The sequence below is a fragment of the Armigeres subalbatus genome, chromosome 3 (genome assembly GCF_024139115.2).
Source record: "Armigeres subalbatus isolate Guangzhou_Male chromosome 3, GZ_Asu_2, whole genome shotgun sequence".
NCBI lineage: Eukaryota > Metazoa > Arthropoda > Insecta > Diptera > Culicidae > Armigeres > Armigeres subalbatus.
This window is the reverse complement of record NC_085141.1, coordinates 122,787,952-122,812,160: the sequence shown is the minus strand read 5'-3', so window position 1 is coordinate 122,812,160 and position 24,209 is coordinate 122,787,952. Positions and strand designations below refer to the sequence as shown.

Sequence of the window (24,209 nt, the reverse complement as noted above, 5' to 3'; positions counted from 1 at the left end):
CTTGAGTGATTGAAAGTGGGCTTGAATGGTTGGTTGCTCGATTAGTTAGTTGCTTATTTGGTTCCTTGTTTAGTTGATTAGTAGTTTTATTGATTGCTTGAATGGTGAATTGATTGGTTGATTAGTTGGTTGGTTCATTGATTGCTTGGTTGATTGGTAGCTAGCTCACTAATAACTGTAGAAGTGCTTAATGAACACTAAGCTGCGAGGCGGCTCTGTCCCAGTGTGGGGTGTAATGCCAATAAGAAGAAGAAGGTATTGGTTACCAAAGTTTCATGGTTTGCTAAGAACGGAATTTCAGTTCAATGTCTGGAAGCAGTTACGGTTTTACTCTAGTCATTCGATAATAAATAGAAACCGGAAGCAGCTGTTGATCGTCGCAAACCTAAAAATATGGTGGCATACTCCGACGGCCTTGTGTTGGAACCAATAAAGGGGTTCAGGAATACAACATTTGCTTTACTACGACTACCGATGCAGAAGATTATGAGAACGCCGGCGCTCAGATCCTCCAAAGAAGCAAAATGGGAATATTGTCTCGCCAAATTCGGAAACTCGTCGAGAGCAGGAAATTAGTAAAACAGCTAATGAAAACAATATTCGCCAGATGCGCTCAATTTTTCATTTTTCATTGATTATATTTACGGAGATTCATTTGCATGACTTGGTGACTCGCATTGCTGCCCACACTACCGTAATATGTAATAAATTACCGTAATGATTACGAATACATACCTATTTTAAGATCACTTCAAAACGAACTTTTGTTGAGAGGCCCGAAGATCCATATTGTTACACATCAATCGACTCAACTAAGTTGCTGGATTGATTGATTGGTATGGTAGCTTGCTTGAATGGTTGAATGATTGGTTGCTTGAGTGGTTGACTGTTTTTTTCACTGGTTGATTGATTGGTTGTGGTTATTTAGTTGATTGGTTGATTAGTTGGTCGGCTGGTAAGTTGATAAGTTGTTTTGTTGATTGCTTGGTTAATTAGTTGTTTGGTTGCTTGATTGGTTGATTAGTTGGTTGGTTGCTTGATTGCTTGGTAGATTGATAGCTTGTTTGACTGGTTGGTTACTTGATTGGTTGGTTGATTATTTGGTTGGCTGCTGCTTGATTTGTTAGTTGGTAGTATGGTATGGTTGATTGGTTGGTTGCTTGACAGGCTGATTGATTGGTTAGTCGGCTGGTTAGTTGATTATTTGTTTTGTTGGTTGCTTGGTTGATTAGTTAACAAGTTGATTGGTACCTTGCTTAAATGGTTGGTTACTTGATTTGTTGGTTAGTTGGTTGCAGCTTGATTTGTTAGTTGGAAGAATGGTTGATTGGTTGGTTGCTTGATTGTTGGTTGGTTGCCAATCCAACCAACTAATCAGGTTATTTGATTGATTGGTTGCATGACTGGCTTCACTGGTTGATTGAATTGTTGGTCGGCTGGTTAGTTCAGTTTTGTTGGTTGCTTCAATGGTTGCTTGGTTAATGATTAGTTGGTTGGTTGCTTGATTGCTTGGTTGATTGGTAGCTTGCCTGAATGGCTGATTGCTGGATTAGTTGGTTGGTTGCTTAATTGGTTGATTGTTTGCTTTACTGGTTGATTGAATAGTTGGTCGGCTGGTTAGTTGATTGCTTGTTTTGTTGGTTGCTTGAATAGTTGATTGGTTGGTTGCTTATTTGGTTGATTAGCTTGTTGGTTGCTTGCTTTGTTAGATGATTGATTGGTTGGTTATTTGGTTTCTTGATTGGTTGACTGGTTGGTTGGTTGCTTGCTTGATTTGTTAGTTGGTTGAATGGTTATTTGCTTAATTGGTTGATTAGTGGCTTAATTGATTGATTGGTAGGTTATTTGGTTGTTTGGATGCTTGACTGATTGATTGATTGGTTGGTCGGCTTGTTAGTTGATTAGTTGTTTTGTTGGTTGCTTATTTGATTGATTAGCTTGTTGGTTGATTGGTTGATTAGTTAGTTGGTTGATTGGTAGCTTGCTTGATTGGTTGGTTGCTGGATTAGTTGATTGATTGATGGTTGGTTACTTATTTGGTTGATTGGTTGCTTTACTTGATTGATTGGTTGTGGTTATTTAGTTGATTGGTTGCTTCATTGGTTGGTCGTCTCGTTAATTGATAAGTTGTTTAGTTGATTGGTTAATTAGTTGCTTGCTTGATTGATTGGTTGGTTGCTTGATTAGTTGGTTGGTTGCTTGATTGCTTGGTTGATTGCTGCTTGATTTGTTAGTTGGTAGTATGGTTGATTGGTTGGTTTCTTGACATGTTGATTGATTGGTTAGTAGGCTGGTTAGTTGATTAGTTGTTTTGTTGACTGCTTGGTTGATTGTTTAATAAGTTGATTGCTGGATTGGTTGGTTGTTTAGTTGATTGGTTGTTTGATTGGTTATTGGTTGTTTGCTTGAATTGTTGGTTGCTTGATTGTTGCTTGGTTGCTTGATTGGTTGATTGGTTGGTTGCTTGTTGGTTAGTAGGCTGGTTAGTTGATTAGTTGTTTTGTTGATTGCTTGATTGGTTGGTTGATTGATTGGTTAGTTATTTGGTTGATGGGTTGGTTGGTTGCTGCTTGATTTGTTAGTTGGTAGAATAGTTGATTGGTTGGTTGTTGCTTGATTTGTTAGTTGGTAGAACTGTTGATTAGTTGGTTCCTTGATAGTTGGCTGGTTGCTTTATTGGTTGCTTCATTGTTTGTTGGTTGCTTGGTTGGTTATTTAGTTGATTGGTTGCTTGATTGGCTAATCCAGCAATCAGCCATTCAAGCAAGCTACCAATCAATCAAGCAACGAATCAACTAATCAACCAACCAAGCAACCAATAAAACAACATATCAACTAACCAGCCGTTCAGCCAATCAAGCAACCAAACAATCAACCAGTCAAGCAAATTACCAATCAATCAATCAATCAACCAACCAATCAACCATTCTACCAACTAACAAATCAAGCAGCAACCGGGTTGGTTGGTTAAATCAACCAAATAACTAACCAATCAAGCAACCTAGCAATCAACTTATTAACCAATCAACCAAGCAATCAACAAAACAACTAATCAACTAACCAGCCTACTAACCAACAAGCAACCAACCAATCAACCAGTCAACCAACCAACCAAAAATTAAGTAACCAACCAACAATCAACCAACCAATCAATCAACCATACTTCCAACTGACAAATCAAGCAGCAACCAACCAATCAAGTAAGCTACCAATCAACCAACCAATCAAGCAACCAACCAACTAATTAACCAATTAAATAAACAACTTACCAATTAACGAAACGACCAACCAATCAACTAAAAAACCACAACCAATCAATCAAGTAAAGCAACCAATCAAACAAATAAGTAACCAACCACCAATCAATCAACTAATCCAGCAACCAACCAATCAAGCAAGCTACCAATCAACCGACTAACTAATCAACCAATCAACCAACAAGCTAATCAACCAAATAAGCAACCAACCAATCAACCATTCAAGCAACCAACAAAACAGCTAATCAACTAACCAGCCAACCGACCATTCAATCAACCAGTAAAGCAAACAATCAACTAAAAAACCGACCAATTAAGCAACCAACCAACTAATCCAGCAATCAGCCTTTCAGGCAAGCTACCAATCAACCAAGCAATCAAGCAACCAACCAACTAATCATCAACCAAGCAACCATTGAAGCAACCAACAAAACAACATATGAACTAACCAGTCGACCAACCAATCAAGCAACTAATCAATCAACCCGTCAATCAATCAACCAAATAACCTGATTAGTTGGTAAGATTGAGAACCAATCAACAATCAAGCAACCAACCAACCAATCAACCATTCTACCAACTAACAAATCAAGCAGCAATCAATCAACCGATCAACCAAATAACCAACCAATCAATCAACCAACCAATCAAGCAATTTATCAATCAACCAATCAATTATCCAACCTACGAACTATTCAAGCAAGCAACAAAACAGTCGAGTCAAGTACGAGACACTGAATACGACCACACAGTTGTGGTCGAAATACGTATCTGCAAAGATGTCAAAATAATTGGTGGAATTAAATGGAGAGTCCTAAACTCGACCAACCAATCAATCAACCAGGCAAGCAACCAATCAATCAAATAACCTGATTGGTTGGTTGTATTGGCAACCAACCAACAATCAATTGGTTGACTAGTTGTTTTGTTGGTTTCTTGATTGGTTGATTAGTTGATTGATTGATTGATTGGTTGGATACACACCAAAATCATAAAAAGTTTTTCAGCAAAATGCTTTACTGAAGAATTATCAGCAATTTTGAAACTTAATGAAAATCAGTATACCGATTTGTCTTAACTGAAAATCAGCATACTTTGCTAGATTACTGATCTTTCAGCGTTTTTTTCGACGGGCACTGCTGTCAAATTTTAGGAAAAATTAGCCATTTTAGCTTGGTGATTTCTTTTCACAATTATTGTTTGTTGTAATATTTGTCATTTTAATCCATGATGAAACCGGTAAGTAGGGGAAATGACGGCTTTGGCATGTTTTGTTATTGGCAGGGGGGTTATTGGCAGGGTCTATTATTGGCAGGGGGTTTTTGTGGACCAAATTTTATGAAATTTGGCCACAATATTCTTTGATATGCAAAGAATGTTTAGGCCAAATTTGAGCCTAGTCAGTCATAAAAAACCCCCTGCCAATAATAGAACAAAACCTGCCAAAGCCATCATTTCCCCTACTTACCGGTTTCATCATGGATTAAAATGACAAATATTACAACAAACAATAATTGTGAAAAGAAATCACCAAGCTAAAATGGCTAATTTTTCCTAAAGTTTGACAGCAGTGCCCGTCGAAAAAAAACGCTGAACGATCAGTAATCTAGAAAAGTATGCTGATTTTCAGTTAAGACAAATCGGTATACTGATTTTCATTAAGTTTCAAAATTGCTGATAATTCTTCAATAAAGCATTTTGCTGAAAAACATTTTATGATTTTGGTGTGTAGAACTGTTGATTGGTTGGTTCCTTGATAGTTGGCTGGTTGCTTAATTGGTTGGTTGATTGCTTCATTGTTTGTTGGTTGCTTGGTTGTTTATTTAGTTGATTGGTTGCTTGATTGTCTAATCCAGCAATCAGCCATTTAAGCAAGCTACCAATCAATCAAGCAACGAATCAACTAATCAACCAACCAAGCAACCATTGAAGCAACGAACAAAACAACATATCAATAACCAGCCGACCAGCCAATCAAGCAACCAAACAATCAACCAGTCAAGCAACCAATCAACCAAATTACCAACCAATCAATCAATCAACCAACAATGAAGCAACCATCCAGTCAACCATTCTACCAACTAACAAATCAAGCAGCAACCAAACAATCAATCAATCATTCTACCAACTAACAAATCAAGCAACCAACCAATAATCAGGCAACCAATCAACTAATCTACCAATCAAGCAATCAACAAAACAACCAATCAACCATTCAAGCAACCGACCAACATTCAACCAACCAACTAATCAACCAATCAACTAATCAATCAACCAATCAAGCAACCAATCAACTGAATAATTAACTAGGCAACGATTCCAGCAACCCACCAATCAAGCAAGCCACCAATCAACCAATCAAGCAACCAACTAATCAGCCATTTAAGCAACCGACAAAACAACTAATCAACTAACTAGCCGACCAACCAATCAATCAACCTGTCAAACAACCAATCAAGCAACCAACCAACCATTCTACAGTTCTACCAACTAACAAATCAAGCAGCAACCAACCAATTAATCATTCTACCAACCAACAATCAATCAACCAACCAATCATGCAAACCATTCAACTAAATAACCAATCAATCAACCAACAAACAATGAAGCAAACCAAACAACCAACTATCAAGGAACTAACTAATCAACAATTCTACCTACTAACAAATCAAGCAGCATTCAACCAATCAACTAATCAATCAATCAATCAACTAATCAACCAGTCAAGAAACCAACAAAACAACTAATCAACCAACCAGCCGACCAACCATTCCATCAAACGGTAAAGCAAACCCATCAACCAAATAACCAACCAACATCCACCAATCAGCCATTCAAGTATGCTACCAATCAATCAAGCAACGAATCGACTAATCAACCAACCAAGCAACCAACAAAACAACATGGCAACTAACCAGCTGACCAACCAATCAATTATTCTACCATCTAACAAATCAAGCAGCAATCAATCAAATAACCAACCATTCAAGCAAACTACAAATCAACCAATCAATCAAGCAACCCACCATTTAAGCAAGCTACCAATCAACCAAGCAATCATTCAACCAACCAACTAATCAACCATTCAAGCAACCAACAAAACAACATATAAACTAACGAGCCGACCAACCAATCAATCAATCAGTCAAGCAACCAATCAACCAAATTACCAACCAATCAAGTAATCAATAAACAAAAAGAAACCAACCAATCAACCATTCTTCCAACTAACAAATCAAGCAGCAAACCAACTAACCAAATAACCAACGAATCAATCAACTAACTAATCAAACAACCAACCATTCAAGCAAGCTACCAATCAACTTATTAACCAATCAACCAAGCAACCAACAAAACAATTAATCAACTAACCAGCCGACTAACCAATCAAGCAACCAACCAATCAACCAGTTAAGCAACCAACCAACAATCAAGCAACCAACAATTAATGCAAGCTACCAATCAACCAAGCAATCAAGCAACCAACCAGCGAATCAACCAATTAAGCAACCAACCATTCTACAAACTAACAAATCGAGCAGCAAACCCATAAACCAAATTACTAATCAATCAAACGACCATCCATTCAAGCATGCTACCAATCAACCAACCAACCAATAATCAAGCAACCAACCAACTAATCAATCAATCAAGCAACCAACCAATTAGCCATCCAAGCAACCAACAAAACAACTAATCAACTAACCAGCCGACCAACTAATCAAGTAACCAATCAACCAACCAGTCAAGCAACCTATCAATTAAATAACCAACCAATCAACCAAATAACAAAACAACTAATCAACTAACCAGTCGACCAACAATCAATCAACCAGTCAGGCAACCAACCAACTATCAACCATTCAACAGATCTACCAACCAACAAATCAAGCAGCAAACCAACCAGTCAATCAATCATTCTACCAACTAACAAATCAAGCAACCAACCAACTAATTTACCAATCAAGCAATCAACAAAACAACTAATCAACCCATAAAACAACCGACCAACAATCAACCAACCAACTAATTAAGCAATCAACTAATCAACCAACCAATCAAGCAATCAATCAACTGAATAATTAACTAATCAACCATTCCAGCAAGCTACCAATCAACCAATCAAGCAACCCAACAATCAGCCATTCAAGCAACCAACAAAACAACTAATCAACTAACCAGCCGACCAACCAATCAATCAACCAGTCAAACAACCAATCAACCAAATAACCAACCAATCAAGCAACCAACCAACTGTGAAGCAACCAACCATTCAACAGTTCTACCAACTAACAAATCAAGCAGCAACCAACCAATTAATCATTCTACCAACCAACAATCAACCAACCAACCAATCAAGCAACCAACCAACTAATCAATCAATCAAGCAACCAACCAATTAGCCATCCAAGCAACCAACAAAACAATTAATCAACTAACCAGCCGACCAACTAATCAAGTAACCAATCAACCAACCAGTCAAGCAACCTATCAATTAAATAACCAACCAATCAACCAAATAACAAAACAACTAATCAACTAACCAGCCGACCAACAATCAATCAACCAGTCAGGCAACCAACCAACTATCAACCATTCAACAGATTTACCAACTAACAAATCAAGCAGCAACCAACCAATTAATCAATCATTTTACCAACTAACAAATCAAGCAACCAACCAACTAATTTACCAATCAAGCAATCAACAAAACAACTAATCAACCCATCAAACAACCGACCAACAATCAACCAACCAACTAATTAAGCAATCAACTAATCAACCAACCAATCAAGCAATCAATCAACTGAATAATTAACTAATCAACCATTCCAGCAAGCTACCAATCAACCAATCAAGCAACCCAACAATCAGCCATTCAAGCAACCAACAAAACAACTAATCAACTAACCAGCCGACCAACCAATCAATCAACCAGTCAAACAACCAATCAACCAAATAACCAACCAATCAATCAACCAACAAACAATGAAGCAATCAACAAACAATGAGCAAACAACCAACCAGCTATTAAACTGATCCAAAATTATTTATCAGATCGCTCACTGCAGGTAAACTATCAGAATTCTAAATATTTAGGACTTCTGCTAGATCAAAAAATTAACTTTTAAAAATCACATTGAAGGCCTTCAAGCCAAATGTAACAAATATATTAAGTGGCCACTTATAAGCAGAAAATCAAAACTTTGTCATAAGAACAAACTTTTGATTTACAAATAAATTTTTAGACCAGCCATGTTGTATGCTGTGCCAATATGGACTAGTTGCTGCAATACCAGAAAGAAGGCACTTCAGAGGATTGTTCCTCCTCGGACCACCACGATTACCTTCCTTGGTCTTCCTTCAGTGAGGTTGTGACATGTTCGTTTCAACAATTCTGTCAAAAAATCGCATGACGGGAATGAGTAGAGCACACCAGTTGCTTCCGTTTCTTTATTGAGTAAGGATATAACGCCGGCCGCTTCTTTCTGCTTCAGGTAGGACACGAGATAACGCAGTGGACGCGTCTGAACGCTGGCATCATCCGACGATGCTAGCGATGACGTCGATCCCGGCAGGCCGAGGAAGATTGCGTGCGACGATGACGTCGATATGCGCTTCTGCACATCTTCCAACTTGGGTTGATCGAGGCGTAGTCGCTGAGTAACACGAAGGTGGTGTTTACCTTCCTCGTCCTTCATCAGGCTGTCCACTATTCCGTTGTCTCCGTCCGTTAGGTGCAACTTGGCGGGGAATAGTGAAATCTTCAAAATCAGCGCCCCTTGTCAGACTGTGGTAGATTTCCGTGCCACTTCTGGTAACGTTCTTGCATTCAATAACATGCCATTCCTACAAGACTGCGTCGCCTCGGTGAACGGGAACGAGATCTATCGATTCCTGGTTCACGTGATCCAGAACGACGGCGTGAATCATATTCGCCATCGGCTCCTGATCGACGCCATTCATCATTGTCCCCGTGGTGCGATGGGCCATCACGATGAAAACCGCCACGGAAACCACCACGTCCGCGGAACGGTTTTCCACCATAGCCGTACGATGAATTTTCCTCGTATGATGCACCGCCTTCCGGATATTCGTAGTCGGGGCCGCGACGATACTCACCGCCTTCCTCAAAACCTCCACTGCTCTTCGAGAACGATGGTGCTGTTCCGTTATCAGCAAAATCGATACGAATACGACGATCCGGTGCCCCTAACGGGAATCCACGCATTTCCTTCACAGCAGCCGTAGCAGCATCAATAGAATCGTACAGAATGTAGGCCTGGGTGTCCCTTTTGTTATATTCAAACTTTTTGATGGCACCAAAACGGTCGAACTCACGCTCCAACTGAGTAACGAAACGAATAAACAACAAACGAACCGAAACGACGTCACAAGGTGAGGGAGAAAAACAAACAAACTGTCAAAACGTCAAGAGGGGGTAAGTCAGCGCTCGTAAAATATTTATGTAATTCGTCACCCACGAGGGGTATTTTCTTCAAAATGAAGAAGAAGACATGGTGCCCGATTTTCTGATGGCTTTGTACCGGACATTTTGGTCTATGTATTCGTCAATGGTTCCACTATAGTGGAACATATTATAATCACTGTTGCGATTGCGGAAGGTGACGATGAACTCCGATTCTTTCAGCAGACAGGAAGACTCATTTGTTCCTGAGGGTCAGCTACAAAGCTATTAAATAAAACATTTATTACTTAAGCAAATCTAAGAAATACATTCCTACTTACTAATTCGGTGGCAGCATGTGAGAAATTTGTAATTTCTTTCAATGCGCGCACCTCCTCACTATCGCAATTCAGTTTTTGTTCTGCTTAGAAATAGCGCACAATTATGAAGTTGTAATTCAGATAGCTTAGGGTTCCTCAAGTAACAAACTAATTTATCATTAGTACTATCATAGATATAATAATCAAGATGTTGGGGTCAGAGCAAATTAGTACTTATTTTATGGTTCCATGTACTAAGATTTCGGTACCCAGTAAAACAAAGCAACGCTCCAACAAAAAATTGAATTGTTCTAATTTTCTACTGTTGTCAAGGTTATCATCCTGACTGTTTATTTATTATTTTCCTGTGGTTTGCGGCTATTCTACGATAATTTTAATTTTCTTCAACATTAATATTTTTATTTGTTTTCAGATAAACGCTTAAAACTGTGGAATTTATTGCAATGTCTAAAAGGTTGAGGAATTGAATCGATAGGTGATTGGCCGAGCCTTCGGGGATTTTCTTCCGAGCGGAAATCAAGAAATGCGTTCTCCAGCACTTGTAAGGGGAAGTTTGGTTTCTCAACGTCAGCTACTTAAACACCACTTTCGAAAAGGAAGGTTGCAGATGCACGATACGTCTCCGGTCGGAGACTCTTGTATAAGAGCGGGTGCTAGGCTTGACACTCTCTGGAACACTCAGCTTCTTCAATCTAAAAGAAACCCAGAAAGAATTCGAAACCAAACAACACCATGCAGAACGTAGTAGGATAAGGGAGCGATGGTGCTGACCTGACACGTGCCGTGTCGCTTAGCAGACGATGTTTGACTCGAAGGAAGCAGCGAGTTTGCGTCGGTGGCAATCTACCTGTCGGATCACGACGACGCCTTGCCGCCGGTGGATTGACTCAATATAGGCTACGTGCTGGTGAGCCTCAGGTTCAATCGGGACGTCGTATGATGGCCGTAACGATGATAACGGTGGAATTCACGTTCGTGTGGATCTCACCAGACGATGGTGCGCAATTCTCCTGATTCTCGCACTATCGAAAGATGGTAGACAGCCACTGCACTGGCGGCACATTCTTCGAGTCGGTTTCGGGGTGGTTTCGTAAGGCAAGGACAACGCAACGGATTTTCCCACCCAATCGTGCTCCTAAAAGATGGTTTACCATAGGTGACGGTATTTTCAACAATAATACCCACGCCAGGTTAACTTGGTACCAAAGACATAATATTATCTGGTTTATCCTAGGTCGAGGCTTGGTTTAATCGAAGGGACTTGAAATTCACTGACACAGGCCAATCTAGTAGCATAACGATCAACTTATAACAATAGTGGCCTATTGTTTAAAATCACGTGGCAGTTATCTTCGGGGTTGGGCAATAAATCACGGCTTCGACCTGAGAATCCCACAGAGCCACGCATTTGCACACTTAAACCACCTTAAACTATACTCGAGTATTTAGCAGCTCTTAAGCTAGGCCTAATCCTCATTCTGGTTGGAAAGGCGGTAAGACGCACGGCTACAAAACAAGACCATGCTGAGGGTGGCTGGGCTCGATTCCCGGTTCCGGTCTTTTTTCGGCTTGGAAATTGTCTCGACTTCCCTGGGCATAAAAGTATCATTGTGTTAGCCTCATGATATACGAATGCAAAATGGTAACTTGGCTAAGAAACCTCGCAGTTAATAACTGTGGAAGTGCTTAATGACCACTAAGCTGCGAGGCGGCTCTGTCCCAGTGTGGGGATGTAATGCCAATAAGAAGAAGATTATCAAATCAGTAGAAAGCCGAAATGGGCCATTAGCGAAGTTGCATTTTTCTCACAATCTGTACGCTATACCTAACTTCGGAAGTGGTGCGCTGTTTTCATTTAGTGATGCGCTATACAGCGCACCACTTCCGAAATTTGATTTAATGTATGGATTGTGAGAAAAATCCAATTTCGCATTGTACTGAATTGATAATATTGATGTAACAGATCGGTCGACAAACACCTGAGATATGGCCATTTCTGTGCGGTCATATCTTAAAAATCTGATTAGGAAAATCATATAAATTCCTCGGAAATCTTTTTCTATATTTCTTGGATAAACCTTCGGGAAATGCTGCTCTTATTTAATGAAAATTTCTTCAACACTTTCATGGAAAATTTATCTAAATTTATTTGAAGCTTCACAAATTTTGTTTTATAGTTTAACCGAAAAATATTTTTAAAGTTTTGAGAAACATATATGAATTTTCACGGGATTATTGTTTGCATTTCCACAAAAGATTCATTTGAATTTCCAAGTGAAATGTTTTTGATCTTTCACAAAGAAAAAATCTTTCGAATTCGCACCAAAATAGGTGCCTAATTTTCAAGAAAATTTTGAAGGAATTCCCAATGGAATTTTTATTATTATATCTTTATTAGAGAAAGTTGCAGCACTCGGCTGGCTCATCTCTGGAACACCAATGGAATTTATTAACATTCCAATGGCAATGAATTCTACATTTTCGAAGTTGATTCCTTACATTTTCCAAAGAAAAATCTTCCGAACATGTAAGAAAAACTCCTTTGGTTTTCCACAAAATTTTCTTTGAAAAATCAGGATTTTTTTTAATTTCGGAAGAATTTGTCATGGAAAATCACAAGAATTTAATTTGGGTGGATAGAAGAACAGCGAGGGCAGATTTTTCGTTTGTATACTAAGCGGTACTAAGCAGATAATGCCAAATTGAAATTGAAATATTCGTTCCAAAATATAGTGTGATCGGTTACGTTGGGCCATTTTCCCCCATAGGTGTATTTTAGACCTTTCTCCCTTATACCAATCATATTTTTATTGTTATGTCCTTTAAAACTATAAAGTACGACACCCATTTGATGTATTTGAAAAAGTTGAAGTTTGCAACTTTGCTCGGAATCAGGCTGACGGACTTCACGGGAACGGCTATGTCTCAGGTGTTTGTCGACTGATCTGTGACATCAATGTATCAATCAACTCAGGAAATGCTTCCCGTCTAACCCTAGCAGAATCATGAAAATCGGTTGATATTTCAAAGAGTTATGGCCATTTGAATACTGACAAAATTTTGCCTGTCCCGATCATGCCTCGACTTGCGAGTCAACTACCAGATACTGAAGACGATCTTACAGTTGAGGTCGAAATACGTATATGTAAAAGTAATACGAGGTGGTGGAATTGTACTAAACTTGTCTTATGACAGTGGAAATATTCCACTAAAAAAGAGCTAAATAATTTTCAGTTTTCTATGTTGTTAAAAAATGTATACCTACTTATTTACCCATTGATGGGTTTTAGCCAGTAACCGTGTTTGGTTTATAACCTCTATTCACTCTCCACATGCTGGCAGATCGAAATGGACTAGGGAATGGATGTCGTTACATAGAAATTAATATTTTTTGTCTCCAGGAAAATTCAATGGAAATTCCTATCGAAGTTCGGAAAAAAACCCTTCGATGATTCAGTAGTGTTTTCTTTAGAATTGCATTACATATTACATAAAGTTTCTGATTCGACGGATGTCTTGCTGTACATGTGTTAGAAGCCCCCAATCTCGTGACCAAAGTATGTCGAAGGTTTTTTGATAGAGGAGTAGTCGCACAAGCATATTTTCTTTTTTTTCTATCTTTAATTTCGATGAATTTTTTCAAAACGCATGAGCTCTCGGGATGGTGTTCCTGTTGTACAAAGGTTGTCAAATAGTTCTGAGCGATTGGCTGCGCGATCGATTGACGTTTTATGTGCCTTCAAAGCGATTCGAAATACCCCAATTTGTGTTGGAATATATTGTGGAAAAATCTATCATGGAGCAGGCCAGAAGTGTTTGTTCTGTTGAGTGACGGCTAGTCCAACCTAAAAGAATGGGAAGTTTTTCAATGCCGGTGTTGCCACAAGAGAATGCAACTGGCAGTCCGGAGCAGTAGTATGTAATGTTAAAGTGATCTGAAATTGTAACCTGAAAGGTAGTGAATTATTAGCTAAGCGAGGTGCAATCCTTCAGACGTAGAATCAATTCTTACATTTATGTCATGTCCACATAGGCACATTCAACAGTTGATTCTGGAACCATAGAACTAATAAAGGTCACTGAAATGTAAGTTCAACCGATATTATCTAGGTACACTATCTCATACCCTACAAAATGATACAAAATTCTAGTTTTGAAACGTTTAATAAGCTGGAAACAAGAAAAAGTGTGCGGAATCTACAGCTGGTAAAGACGCTTCCGGCAGAAAAGGTTGGCACCTTTTGAGCGTGCTTTGTTGGCTGTCTAGGATTTTGCAGCTTGGAAAAACTTGTGTCATTCCCCTCGACCAACTAGGTACACCAGATTCGCCCTGGAATGAGACTAGTTTAATGCTAATAGAACGTTAATCGTCAGGCAAACCCGTTTCGCAGGCGATTCGTGCAAAAACGTTGTACTCTGATTATCCATGCTGATGTAAGTAAGTCAACTATCGCATTCCAGGATCGGTCAAAACCTCCAGTTGGCGTCTTTTCAAAGATCTATGAATTCCGGTGTGTGAATCGGTGCATCGGATCTTCGGAATTGTGAACCGTAATCGTTTATACGACAGAGAGTCCGCGAAACTGGCCACTACACACCACTTCTGCATCGGTATATGCCTCCACCGGCTATTATTTTTGTAGTTTGTTTTAGTTTGAAAACAATCTACGAAAATGTTGCTATGACATCAGTACTAAAAAATCTGAAGGGCATTAATAGATTACGTACTGAAGCGACGCTTCCATGTCTGGGTACCGAAGACCGTTCAGAGCATGCGAAACTGGAACCACGAAAAAATCACCAGTTTCATATTGATTGTTGGTACTATGTTCAATTTGGGCGCATTATTATGCGCAACAATCACCATGTATTTTTTCATCTCCTCATAAGTACCCAACAATCTTATATAGCAGCGGCCAACAATCCAACCGCACCAGTCGTACATCGCTTAACTACAACTTAAACAGAATTAGCAACCGTCGTCCCATCAACAGGTAATATTTGATTATGATAAGTGCTTCTATAAGTGGCTAGTTCTATAACTATATTCGTCTTTTAGTAAACAGCCGGATGTATTTGAGTATTCCAATTCCCTCCTGAGCTTTCCTGAGTCTTTCCTGAGCTCGTGAAACATCAAATAATGGAATGCTTAGAAGATCACCGTAACACTTACTACCATCTTACAAACAGGTAAGCATTTATTTAATACACAAGATAAATCGTCCGTGCCTCAACTCCCTCAATAAAACATATGTCCTTTCTCATTAACAGTAAATCCATACAAGTACATCCACCAAACCAACATGGAATTTGGAAGCTGTCGCAGGACAGTAGTGAAGGTTTACTTCCCGATGGAGACGGTGGGGATGGGGAATAAATCAAGATCGGACTACGACACTCACGGCATTTCAACCAGAAGCATCACCTACCCATAGGAACTTTTATAACCGGCTGATTGATGCAAATAATGCTAAGTCATAACTTTCGTTCTATTGAAGAGGAAGACGGCAAGACTCTCAAGCGCTGGTAGCCAACCAATTCATTTTTATTAATTAAACGGAGCAATTTATTAATCATATATATTTTTTACATTCGTTTTCATTTTATTATAGTTCCGTTAGAAGGACGAAAATCGATGAAAGTTTTTTTTCTATAACTCCATTGTTGATTCGGTGAAGTTATAGCAAAACAAATGTTTCTTCAATTGGGTTTCGATTCGATAACGGAAATCGGATTCCGGACGGAATTTGCATATACTTCATCATTATATAAATATGAAAGAAAACACGAAATTCATTTGTTAACAAATGAAGTTCATCTCGATTATACTTTAAAGTCATGCATAAAGCAAGCGAAAATGCCAAATGATTCAATTGAATTCGATTTGATTTACACGTTAACATCGTGTGGATGGTATACGAACGGATGATGAGTTTCGAATGATCGATGTCGTAAGTTTTACACATGACATTGATTTGCTTTGACAATTTGCGCAAATGTATGTGTTAAACACACGGTCCTCTCGTGTATTTTTTTTATAGTGTTCCGTTGCCGCACTCCATTGCGTTTCCCCCTTTAATAATTGTTCTAAATTTTAGAACGTTTCGGTAATTTTGTTTTGCTACGGTTTTCCTTCCTCGTGTTCGATCGTTTTCATGGTTTCAAATTCGAATTAAAATTTTATATCGTAAATTTTTGCCGAATTCTTACGGAAAACCCGTAAATTATACTCTAGAATAGCAAACACTGCTTGAAGTTTGAAATTAAATGTTAGGATTTCTTTGCCGCGCTTCCATAGTGCCGATAGTTTCGAAACCCCGCAGCGTCTGTATTGCATCTAATTGCTTACATCGGTATTCCTCGGTTCCATCCTTTTCTGGGGCAAGACCTGCTATCGAAGCACCCTTTCTTGTCCAAATGGCCGAAGCAGTTGAACAAAAAATTACCTGCGAAAAAAACCGAAAGGAAGAACGCTATCAACAAAAACGTTTGCAGCAAGATGCAAAAACTCGTTACAATGGTATGGTGAAGAAGCGCAAGTGGGAAGATCCTCCGGCAGATCCGGAAGCGGTCCGCAATTTTGATCCGGCATCTCGCGTTAAGAAGCGAAAATGTGTCATAGTGATGGGCTATTCGGGAGTTAACTATTCCGGAATGCAGCGTAATCCGGGAATGAAAACCATCGAGGAGGAACTGTTAGTGGCAATGCTGAAACAGGGTTGGATCAGCGACGAGGCATTCAACCAGCCGCAACAGATTCAGTTCCAACGAGCGGCCCGAACCGACAAAGGAGTGTCGGCAGCGACGCAAGTTGTTTCGATAAAACTGCCAGACAATGTGGACGTTGATGCCCTCAATAAGGATTTGCCGGAGCAGATCCGGGTGTTTGCTGTCAAGAGGGTGACCAAGGGCTTCAACTCAAAGTCAAATTGCGATGCACGGACTTACACTTATACGCTTCCGACGATTGCATTTGCTTCGAATGAGGACAAGGTGGACATGGCAAGCTATAGGGCTCCGGAAGATCGATTGAAACTGGTCGCCGAAACGTTAAAGCTGTACGAGGGAACGAAGAACTTCCACAATTTTACGAGTCGCAAAGAGTTTGTTGATCCCTCGTCAAAGCGGTTTATTATGTCCTTCGAGTGTGAAGCTCCTTTTGTTCCAGAAGGGTCTACGACCGAGTTTGCAACTTTGAAAATCAAAGGACAAAGTTTTATGTTGCATCAGATTCGGAAGATGGTTGGCCTCACATTGGCCGTTGTGCGCGGACTGACACCGCCGGAAACTATTGAAAAGGCGTTCGAAGAGCAGCGATACGGCCTTCCAACTGCTCCTGGTTTAGGTTTGGTACTGAACAGAATTCATTACGAAAAGTATAACGTGCGCTACGGCGAAGATGGTTGCCACGAAGCGTTGGATTTCCAAAAGGAAGAGGAGCAGATTCAGATCTTTTTCCGGAAACATATTGCTGCGACGATCGTAAAAACAGAAGAAGAGACTTCATCCATGCTTGAGTGGCTCGAGACATTGCCATGGCATAGTTATGAACCCAGAGATGAGAACGAGCCTCAGGAGTGGAAAGGTAAGCGAAAAAGTAATGACGAAGATGATGATGATGAGTAGGGAGAAGACAGTATCTATTATATAGACTAGAAATATATTTCAAATCATTTAATTTTCTCAAATGCATCTCACCTAAAATATATCCATGATTTCAAATTAGTCTAATCTGTTGCTTCTAAACTTGCAACGGCCATTCTTAGAACACCTTCTCTAGTTTTGTTTCCCCCAATGAATCCTGTTTGGTGGCAGAATGTGGCTCCTTCCACGCCAGATGTCTTTTCTAGCTCTGAATCGCGAATTCCACGCCATGGAGCTGCCAAAAACTTCCTACATACAAAACTGGCCGGTTGAAGAGGAACGCAAATCACTCGCCAATCGTTTTCTTTGTTGTAGTAAATAACGTACTTCGGCACTCCGGAAATATCGTACGTTTCTTCCAGTTCATACAAATGCTCTTTCCACGGACAAAAGTTTTCCAATTCCAAAATTTCTCCTGAAGAGTGCACGTCCATTCTTCTCTTGACTGCATTTTCAACCAGTTCCCTAGCTGGCCACCATCTAACGGCGTAATATAAAACCTTGTCGATGAACTCTTTTCCAACGTAAGCCTTCGCCTTCTCGAAGCGCTTCATGGCGTCTGTATCGTCTCCAGCATCCTCATTCCATGCCGGGTTGAAGTGACTGACGCGGGCGCTCAGATGCGTGTTGATGGAATAGGTTGGCTCCCCATCAAACATGGGCACTCCGTTATCGATGGCATCGATCTCAGCTATCAGAGTGTCGTACAATTTCCGATACACTCCTCGAATCATCTCGTCATTCTCATTATGAATTTCATTCGCCGTCAGAACCCGCCGGATCACGTCCTCTCCGAAATAGGTGTATATCAAACCGGCGGAACTTAAACTAAAAATTAAACAAACGTTCGTTATTTAATCGAGCGATTCACGACTTTAGCCAAACTTAGGAATTTCTTTACTAGCAGAATCCTTCCAACCCCAAACTATTTAATGTAATTTTGACAATAAGTATGGGAATAACAAGCATAAAATATAGACACTATGCCTCAACTTACCGAATGTCTCGTTTGACCTTTATCTCCGGCCTTAAAATGTTTAACGTGTCCTTGAAGCTTGCCTGATGATGATCAAACCGATTCTTCTCCCGGTCAAATACAGCTCCGACATCTACCACGATATCACACTGATCCAGCACCTTCTGATCCCTGGTTCTCGTTATCTTGGCGTCGGCATATTGGGGTAGTTGCTGTAGCATGAAGCACGCCAGCACTTCATCGCAATGGAATATACCGTCGTGCGTTCCGATCGTCAGTTGGCGGGTGTCGTCCTCTTTGAAGCGTTTCAAATTCTGAGCATCGGTAGCCATTTGGAGGGTTGTCAATCTTCGTTTGATATGTTTTGAGATGGAAAGTTTACTGACGAGTAACGTTGTCCGCAGCTGAATGCAGGATGTTGGCGGAATTCCGTTTCCCGTACAAGCAGGTAGTCGTGCAGCAAACCCGGGAACTAATTTTGACAGTTGGCGAAGCATTTTGTTAAAGGTGACAGATATGGTGATCGTGAGGGTTTGGGTTAGTTGGTATAAGACTCACTTGTCATAACGCGAATTAGTACTTCTTATTCCAAAATAAAATATAGAAAAGTTCAACTTTTGGCAAGTCAATTGAATTCAACTGAGTTGTTCAATTCACTTGCCTTGTCTAAACGTAGCATTAGCCTAAAAATAGCCACCATGTCCCGGGCACAGTGTGTAGATAGACCGCTGTCAGTTGCATGAGATGTCAACAATCGTCAACAACATCAATGATTGTAGCTTGATAATTAAAAATATCCACAACAATAAAAGAGCAGGATTTATTTTTAAATTCTGCTCAAGCTTTTCAAGGTGAAATAAAAGACAAATTGTTGTTCTGCATGTAAGTAAAATCAAAATTGATCATGTAGATAAGTTTTGAATGAATTTCATTAGTTTCATTAGTCATATTTAATGAATATTCTCGATTAAAGTTGCATATTGAAGAAAGCTAAATTTGGATGTTTTATGATGTTAAGCTTTTTTAGATTTGACGTACGTTGCTCGGCGTTGGTGTTGGTGTTGGCTACGCTAAACATGAGCGCTTAGCATAGGCCTGTCATCAACAGACATAGCCTGCTGTCATCATTGAAACGCAGTATGAAAAAATATATAGCCCCATATGCAGGACATCCTGGCTACACGTAAAGAAAAAAACAAAAGATATTTTAGTTACTAGATAAAGATTGTCGCTACTGTTCCCTTTGTTCTGCTGTCCGAAACATGTGTGGTACATACCTGTCAAATCGTATGGATTTTCCTTCTTTGACATTTAGCTCCCCTATCCTCGCCAGCAAAAGATGTTCCGGACAGCGACGACAGCGACAATCTTTATCTAGTAACTAAAATATCTTTTAAAAAAAACTATGACAAAAAACTATTCGAAAATACTAATACACTTCATTATGCCACCTAATGAATGATCCCATACCAAAAAGCTAAGGCCGGTCCCAATGCTAAAGTTGCAGTTTCAGTTTGGTACTGCTTGATGTTATAAAATTTATAGCTGTCAAAATAAAACTACAACTTGGTGCCCGCAACGCACAGTTGTAAACAAAATAAAACTTGGTTTTATTTTTCCAAAAAGCCAAAACAAAACAAACTAACATTTTTCGATGTAGTTTTTACCTCGCATGCGAACAATAAGGAGTTTGTCTATCATCTAACACACACAAACACTATTACGTGAATTTGACACTCAGTTTCATTCCCGTTTCAAATCAGCTCATATTACAACAAACCAGTCGAGCAGTTGTAAATCAGTTTCAAAAAGTGCTCAAAAAATAAAATTACAACTCTGCGTTGCAAACTGGTAGTTTCAGTTTCAGTTTGATTTCCAAACACGCCATACAAAACCCAACAGCATTGCGACCGGCCTAATAATCTAATAAATTAATGCAATGGGTCGTATGAATAAAAAGTAGTAACATTTTCAGTAGTAAATGTCACTTGTGGAACATGTTCGTATGAATCCAGCTTTCCACGCTCACCATAATGGCGAACGCTATAAAAAGTTTGACAATAACTGTTTCCCGACACTGAACTGGAATTTCGATCAGAGCAAACATTGCTATCCCCGTTACCAACGACATCCATTAGGTTGTTTATTTTTAAACAACAAGGATATTTGCGCAAGAATTAAAGTTGTCAATTAAAATCATTAATAAATTTACTAATTTCTCTCTCATTTCAGACATTATTGATACCAAAACTATATGATTGATGCCAGAACATATGATTCATACCATATTACTAAATGCTCTGACAGGAAGTTTACTGAACTGGAATTCCAACAGATAGTATTGGATTTTCCTATGACCCCTGTTATACTCACTGTGCCCAGCTCTCAACCACATATCGTGTCCTCAAATTTTAACAATAGGGCTCCACTCTACTGACTCTAGCGGTTTGACATAACATCAAAGTTTTTTTTTCCCAAGACCCTGCGATAACTGTCGCTCTATGTTCTCATGATTGTTCTCTACACTACATTTTCCAGGTAATCCCCCAAAGACGAATCCTATACAAATAAGCCATAAGTCACAGCAGAAAACGGTTCCAAATTCTCAATACAGCATTTTAAGCTGGGAAGAATTATCAACATGAGTAGTTTTAAGAGAAAATCTATCGGACTTTGCATTACCCTTCTCTCGTTTTCTGACACCAATGAACGAACTCCGTGACGAATTAATACTTTTGATAATTGAACATTATACATTATTCGTCATGATTACAGTGATTATAGCACTGCTTTATGCATAGTTTTGTTTTTACAATAAAGCATACCTCAAATACGGCTGTACGCAAAGTACGGACTATGCAAAAAAGAATGCCAAATACTTCTTAATAACTACAGATAGGGTTATTCCTAATACATATTTGAGAAACGAATTTGTTTTAAAATAACTTCACAATGTATTCATGTTCTCTTATTGATCGTGGGCCGAATTGAACAAAAATTGACGGCAGCGACATATTTGCTATACAGGCAGAAGGAATCAACATCATCTCTAGCATTCTCCACCTCAACGGTAAATAAGCTGATGGTACCGAAATGTCATACAAATGAGCAAGAAGATGTCACCGCCATACAACTTTGTCGCGCCAGTTTACGGTTTCTGAACGATAATTATTAGAGTAGCTTCACAATATCTGGAATAGAATGTTTAATGATTAAAAAATAGAAACATGAATATGAAATCGATACGTGTGTATATTTTCTTGTTTATAGAAAAATAACAAGTATAAGGTTGTCGTTAGCGACGAAAAACATCATTGCATGCTGAGTCGAAAATTTCAGTTCAGTGTCGGGAAACAGTTAATGTCAAATTGTTATAGCTTCCGCCATTATGGCGAGCGTGGAAAGCTGGATAAAAGAGATTTTACTACACTACACATTTCGAACATACTACAAACTACTGATTCGGTATGAATAAAACAACACGGTAAAAAACCAACACGCTCAATTCAACTGTTCTATCTATTGAATGTCCAACTTTACAATCACTATAACTGAAAGTGATATTCATTTGGTCTTGGTGTGCTGTCACACCTTTCAGAAGTGCTTGTGTTTCACGTTCTACCAAAACAATTCATACTCCCACACAATCCCAAAACATCCCGTGGCACCTATGAGAGGTCGTAGAGTTCTCTGCATCTTTCTCAAGTAGGTGTCCAACTAACCATCCTTCCCCTTCCTCAGCATTCGCAAGGACGTGGCCAGGACAGATCTCGACTATTGGAGAGTGCATTGCTTCCATCTAAGAGATAGTGATTAGTCCCAAATGATTATCTGTGGTAACGGATGAAAGCGATGCTACTCTCATACAATAGTCTTGGCTAGTACCGCCTACGAATTTGTGCGAATTGCTCAATGCTAATGCTAATTTGAATAACAAGCATGACAGATGATCGATGTCACACATACTTTCGCAATCTTATTGGAACTGCACTGAAAATGTTCTTTTATTATTCCAAGACTATCTTTAATAAAGACAATAATCGGTACGGTACTCATTTCAAGATTCTTGTATTGTAGGGTGTTGTCCATACGATACACCGCGCGGCTGTTGTAATGTTTCCAAAAGCGCATTTGCACAAGATTCCACGCGGCGTTTAACATTCGAAAGGAACAACCGCACCTTAGAAAACCCCGCAATGTTATCTCCCCATAAGAATCGAGTATACCGACAGCAAAAAGTGCGGTGCGTCGTTTCCTGTGGGGAGCACCGCGTGTACTTTTGGGTAAATGCGTTAATACGTTAATACCATGGTACTTATACCACCAGTGTGTCATTACTAGAGTGAAATCAGTAGTGATTCAGTTTCATTCCAAATTTTCGACCACTATTCTAGTTTGCATCTGGAGCAAAATAGAACAAACATGTTGGTTTCTCCAGCAGTGTTCCATTCATGTTTTTCAAATTTTCAATTAAATGAAATCATTGTTGTTGTCAAGAAAGGCGCCGTAATTGCAAAGTGGATTGATCCGTAGATAAAATGACACATTCATACACCAAAACAATTGAAAAATATTTGAATCTCGTGATTCAATCGTGGTTCAAATCTGCAGAAAATAGAACGGAGCGTTATGTCAGTTTTATTTTTTTGACATTTCTCGCTTAACTTTTCAAAAGGACCTAAGTAACATTTTTTTCATGATTTAATTTGAATAGCGCAATCAACAGAAAAACATGTAATCTTTTGATTGCAGTACTCAAATTAATTCATGAAAAAAATGTTACTTAGGTCCTTTTGAAAAGTTAAGCGAGATTTGACTGGTATTAAAAATAAATCTAGAACAGCTGCTGGGAAAATTAATGTTTCAGATTCATATTCAAACTGATAGCCCCGAACGATTTGAATTACTGCTGATTTTACTCCTACTTTAACCCTATCCCGTCTGTGCGCGTGCAAGAGAAAGATGATTAAACGTCAGATAGCCTTATTATGTGGTGCAAAACGTTGCACTTTTCGGTGTAGCTACACAAAAGATATTTTAGTTGCCAGATAAAGATTGTCGCTTCGGTTCCCTTTGTTCTGCTGTCCGAAACATGTGTGGTACCTAACTGTCAAATCGTATGTATTTTTCCTTCGCTGACATTTAGATCCCCTATCCTCGCCAGCAAAAGATGTTCCGGACAGCGACGACAGCGACAATCTTTATCTGGTAACTAAGGGTCTGTCTCAATTGGATAATTATAAACTGCAATTAAACTTAAAAGTGACAGTTCAATAATTATCGAATAACCCTGCTCGCAGAGCAAGATTACTTTTGACAGATATCGAATCATTTTCCATCGATGTCCTATTGGAATTGCTGGGTAGCACCAGCCATTCTTATAAATGGGTGATTTTTTAATTTTCGAACTTGATGGATTACTCAGTGTACGAGACGCGGTTATAAGCGGAGCCGAACTCGGACAACTTTTGCCGGGGAAATAGTCTGATTATTAAGGAACGATTCAATGCCTCGGATACTCTTTCACTTAACGTCTTTATTCGTTCACAAGCTATAATCATAACAAACATACAATACACATA

The 24,209-nt window shown here is 39.2% G+C and overlaps 3 protein-coding genes and 1 long non-coding RNA gene across 5 annotated transcripts in view; 3 read left to right on the top strand and 1 right to left on the bottom strand.

Moving 5' to 3' along the window:
- Positions 1-24,209, top strand: part of LOC134227125 (uncharacterized) — a 197,099-nt gene that overhangs the window by 163,472 nt on the left and 9,418 nt on the right. The window lies entirely within an intron of this gene.
- On the top strand, positions 14,861-15,522 carry LOC134219776 (uncharacterized). 2 transcript variants are annotated; one of them, XR_009981659.1, is made up of 3 exons: positions 14,861-15,001; positions 15,074-15,197; positions 15,279-15,522. It is a non-coding gene; the product is annotated as an uncharacterized LOC134219776 (long non-coding RNA). The 2 variants fall into 2 exon arrangements; XR_009981660.1 differs by having other exon boundaries at positions 14,925-15,001; positions 15,067-15,197.
- On the top strand, positions 16,118-17,685 carry LOC134227173 (pseudouridylate synthase 1 homolog). Its single transcript, XM_062708487.1, has one exon. The coding sequence runs from the start codon at positions 16,275-16,277 to the stop codon at positions 17,631-17,633; it is 1,359 nt and encodes a 452-aa protein (XP_062564471.1). The 5' UTR covers positions 16,118-16,274; the 3' UTR covers positions 17,634-17,685.
- LOC134227174 (MYG1 protein) lies at positions 17,667-19,125 on the bottom strand. The gene is made up of 2 exons (XM_062708488.1): positions 18,649-19,125; positions 17,667-18,479 (listed from the first exon to the last, which is right to left on the bottom strand). Exons 1-2 carry the CDS (start codon positions 19,122-19,124, stop codon positions 17,735-17,737), a joined length of 1,221 nt encoding a protein of 406 aa, XP_062564472.1. The 5' UTR covers position 19,125; the 3' UTR covers positions 17,667-17,734.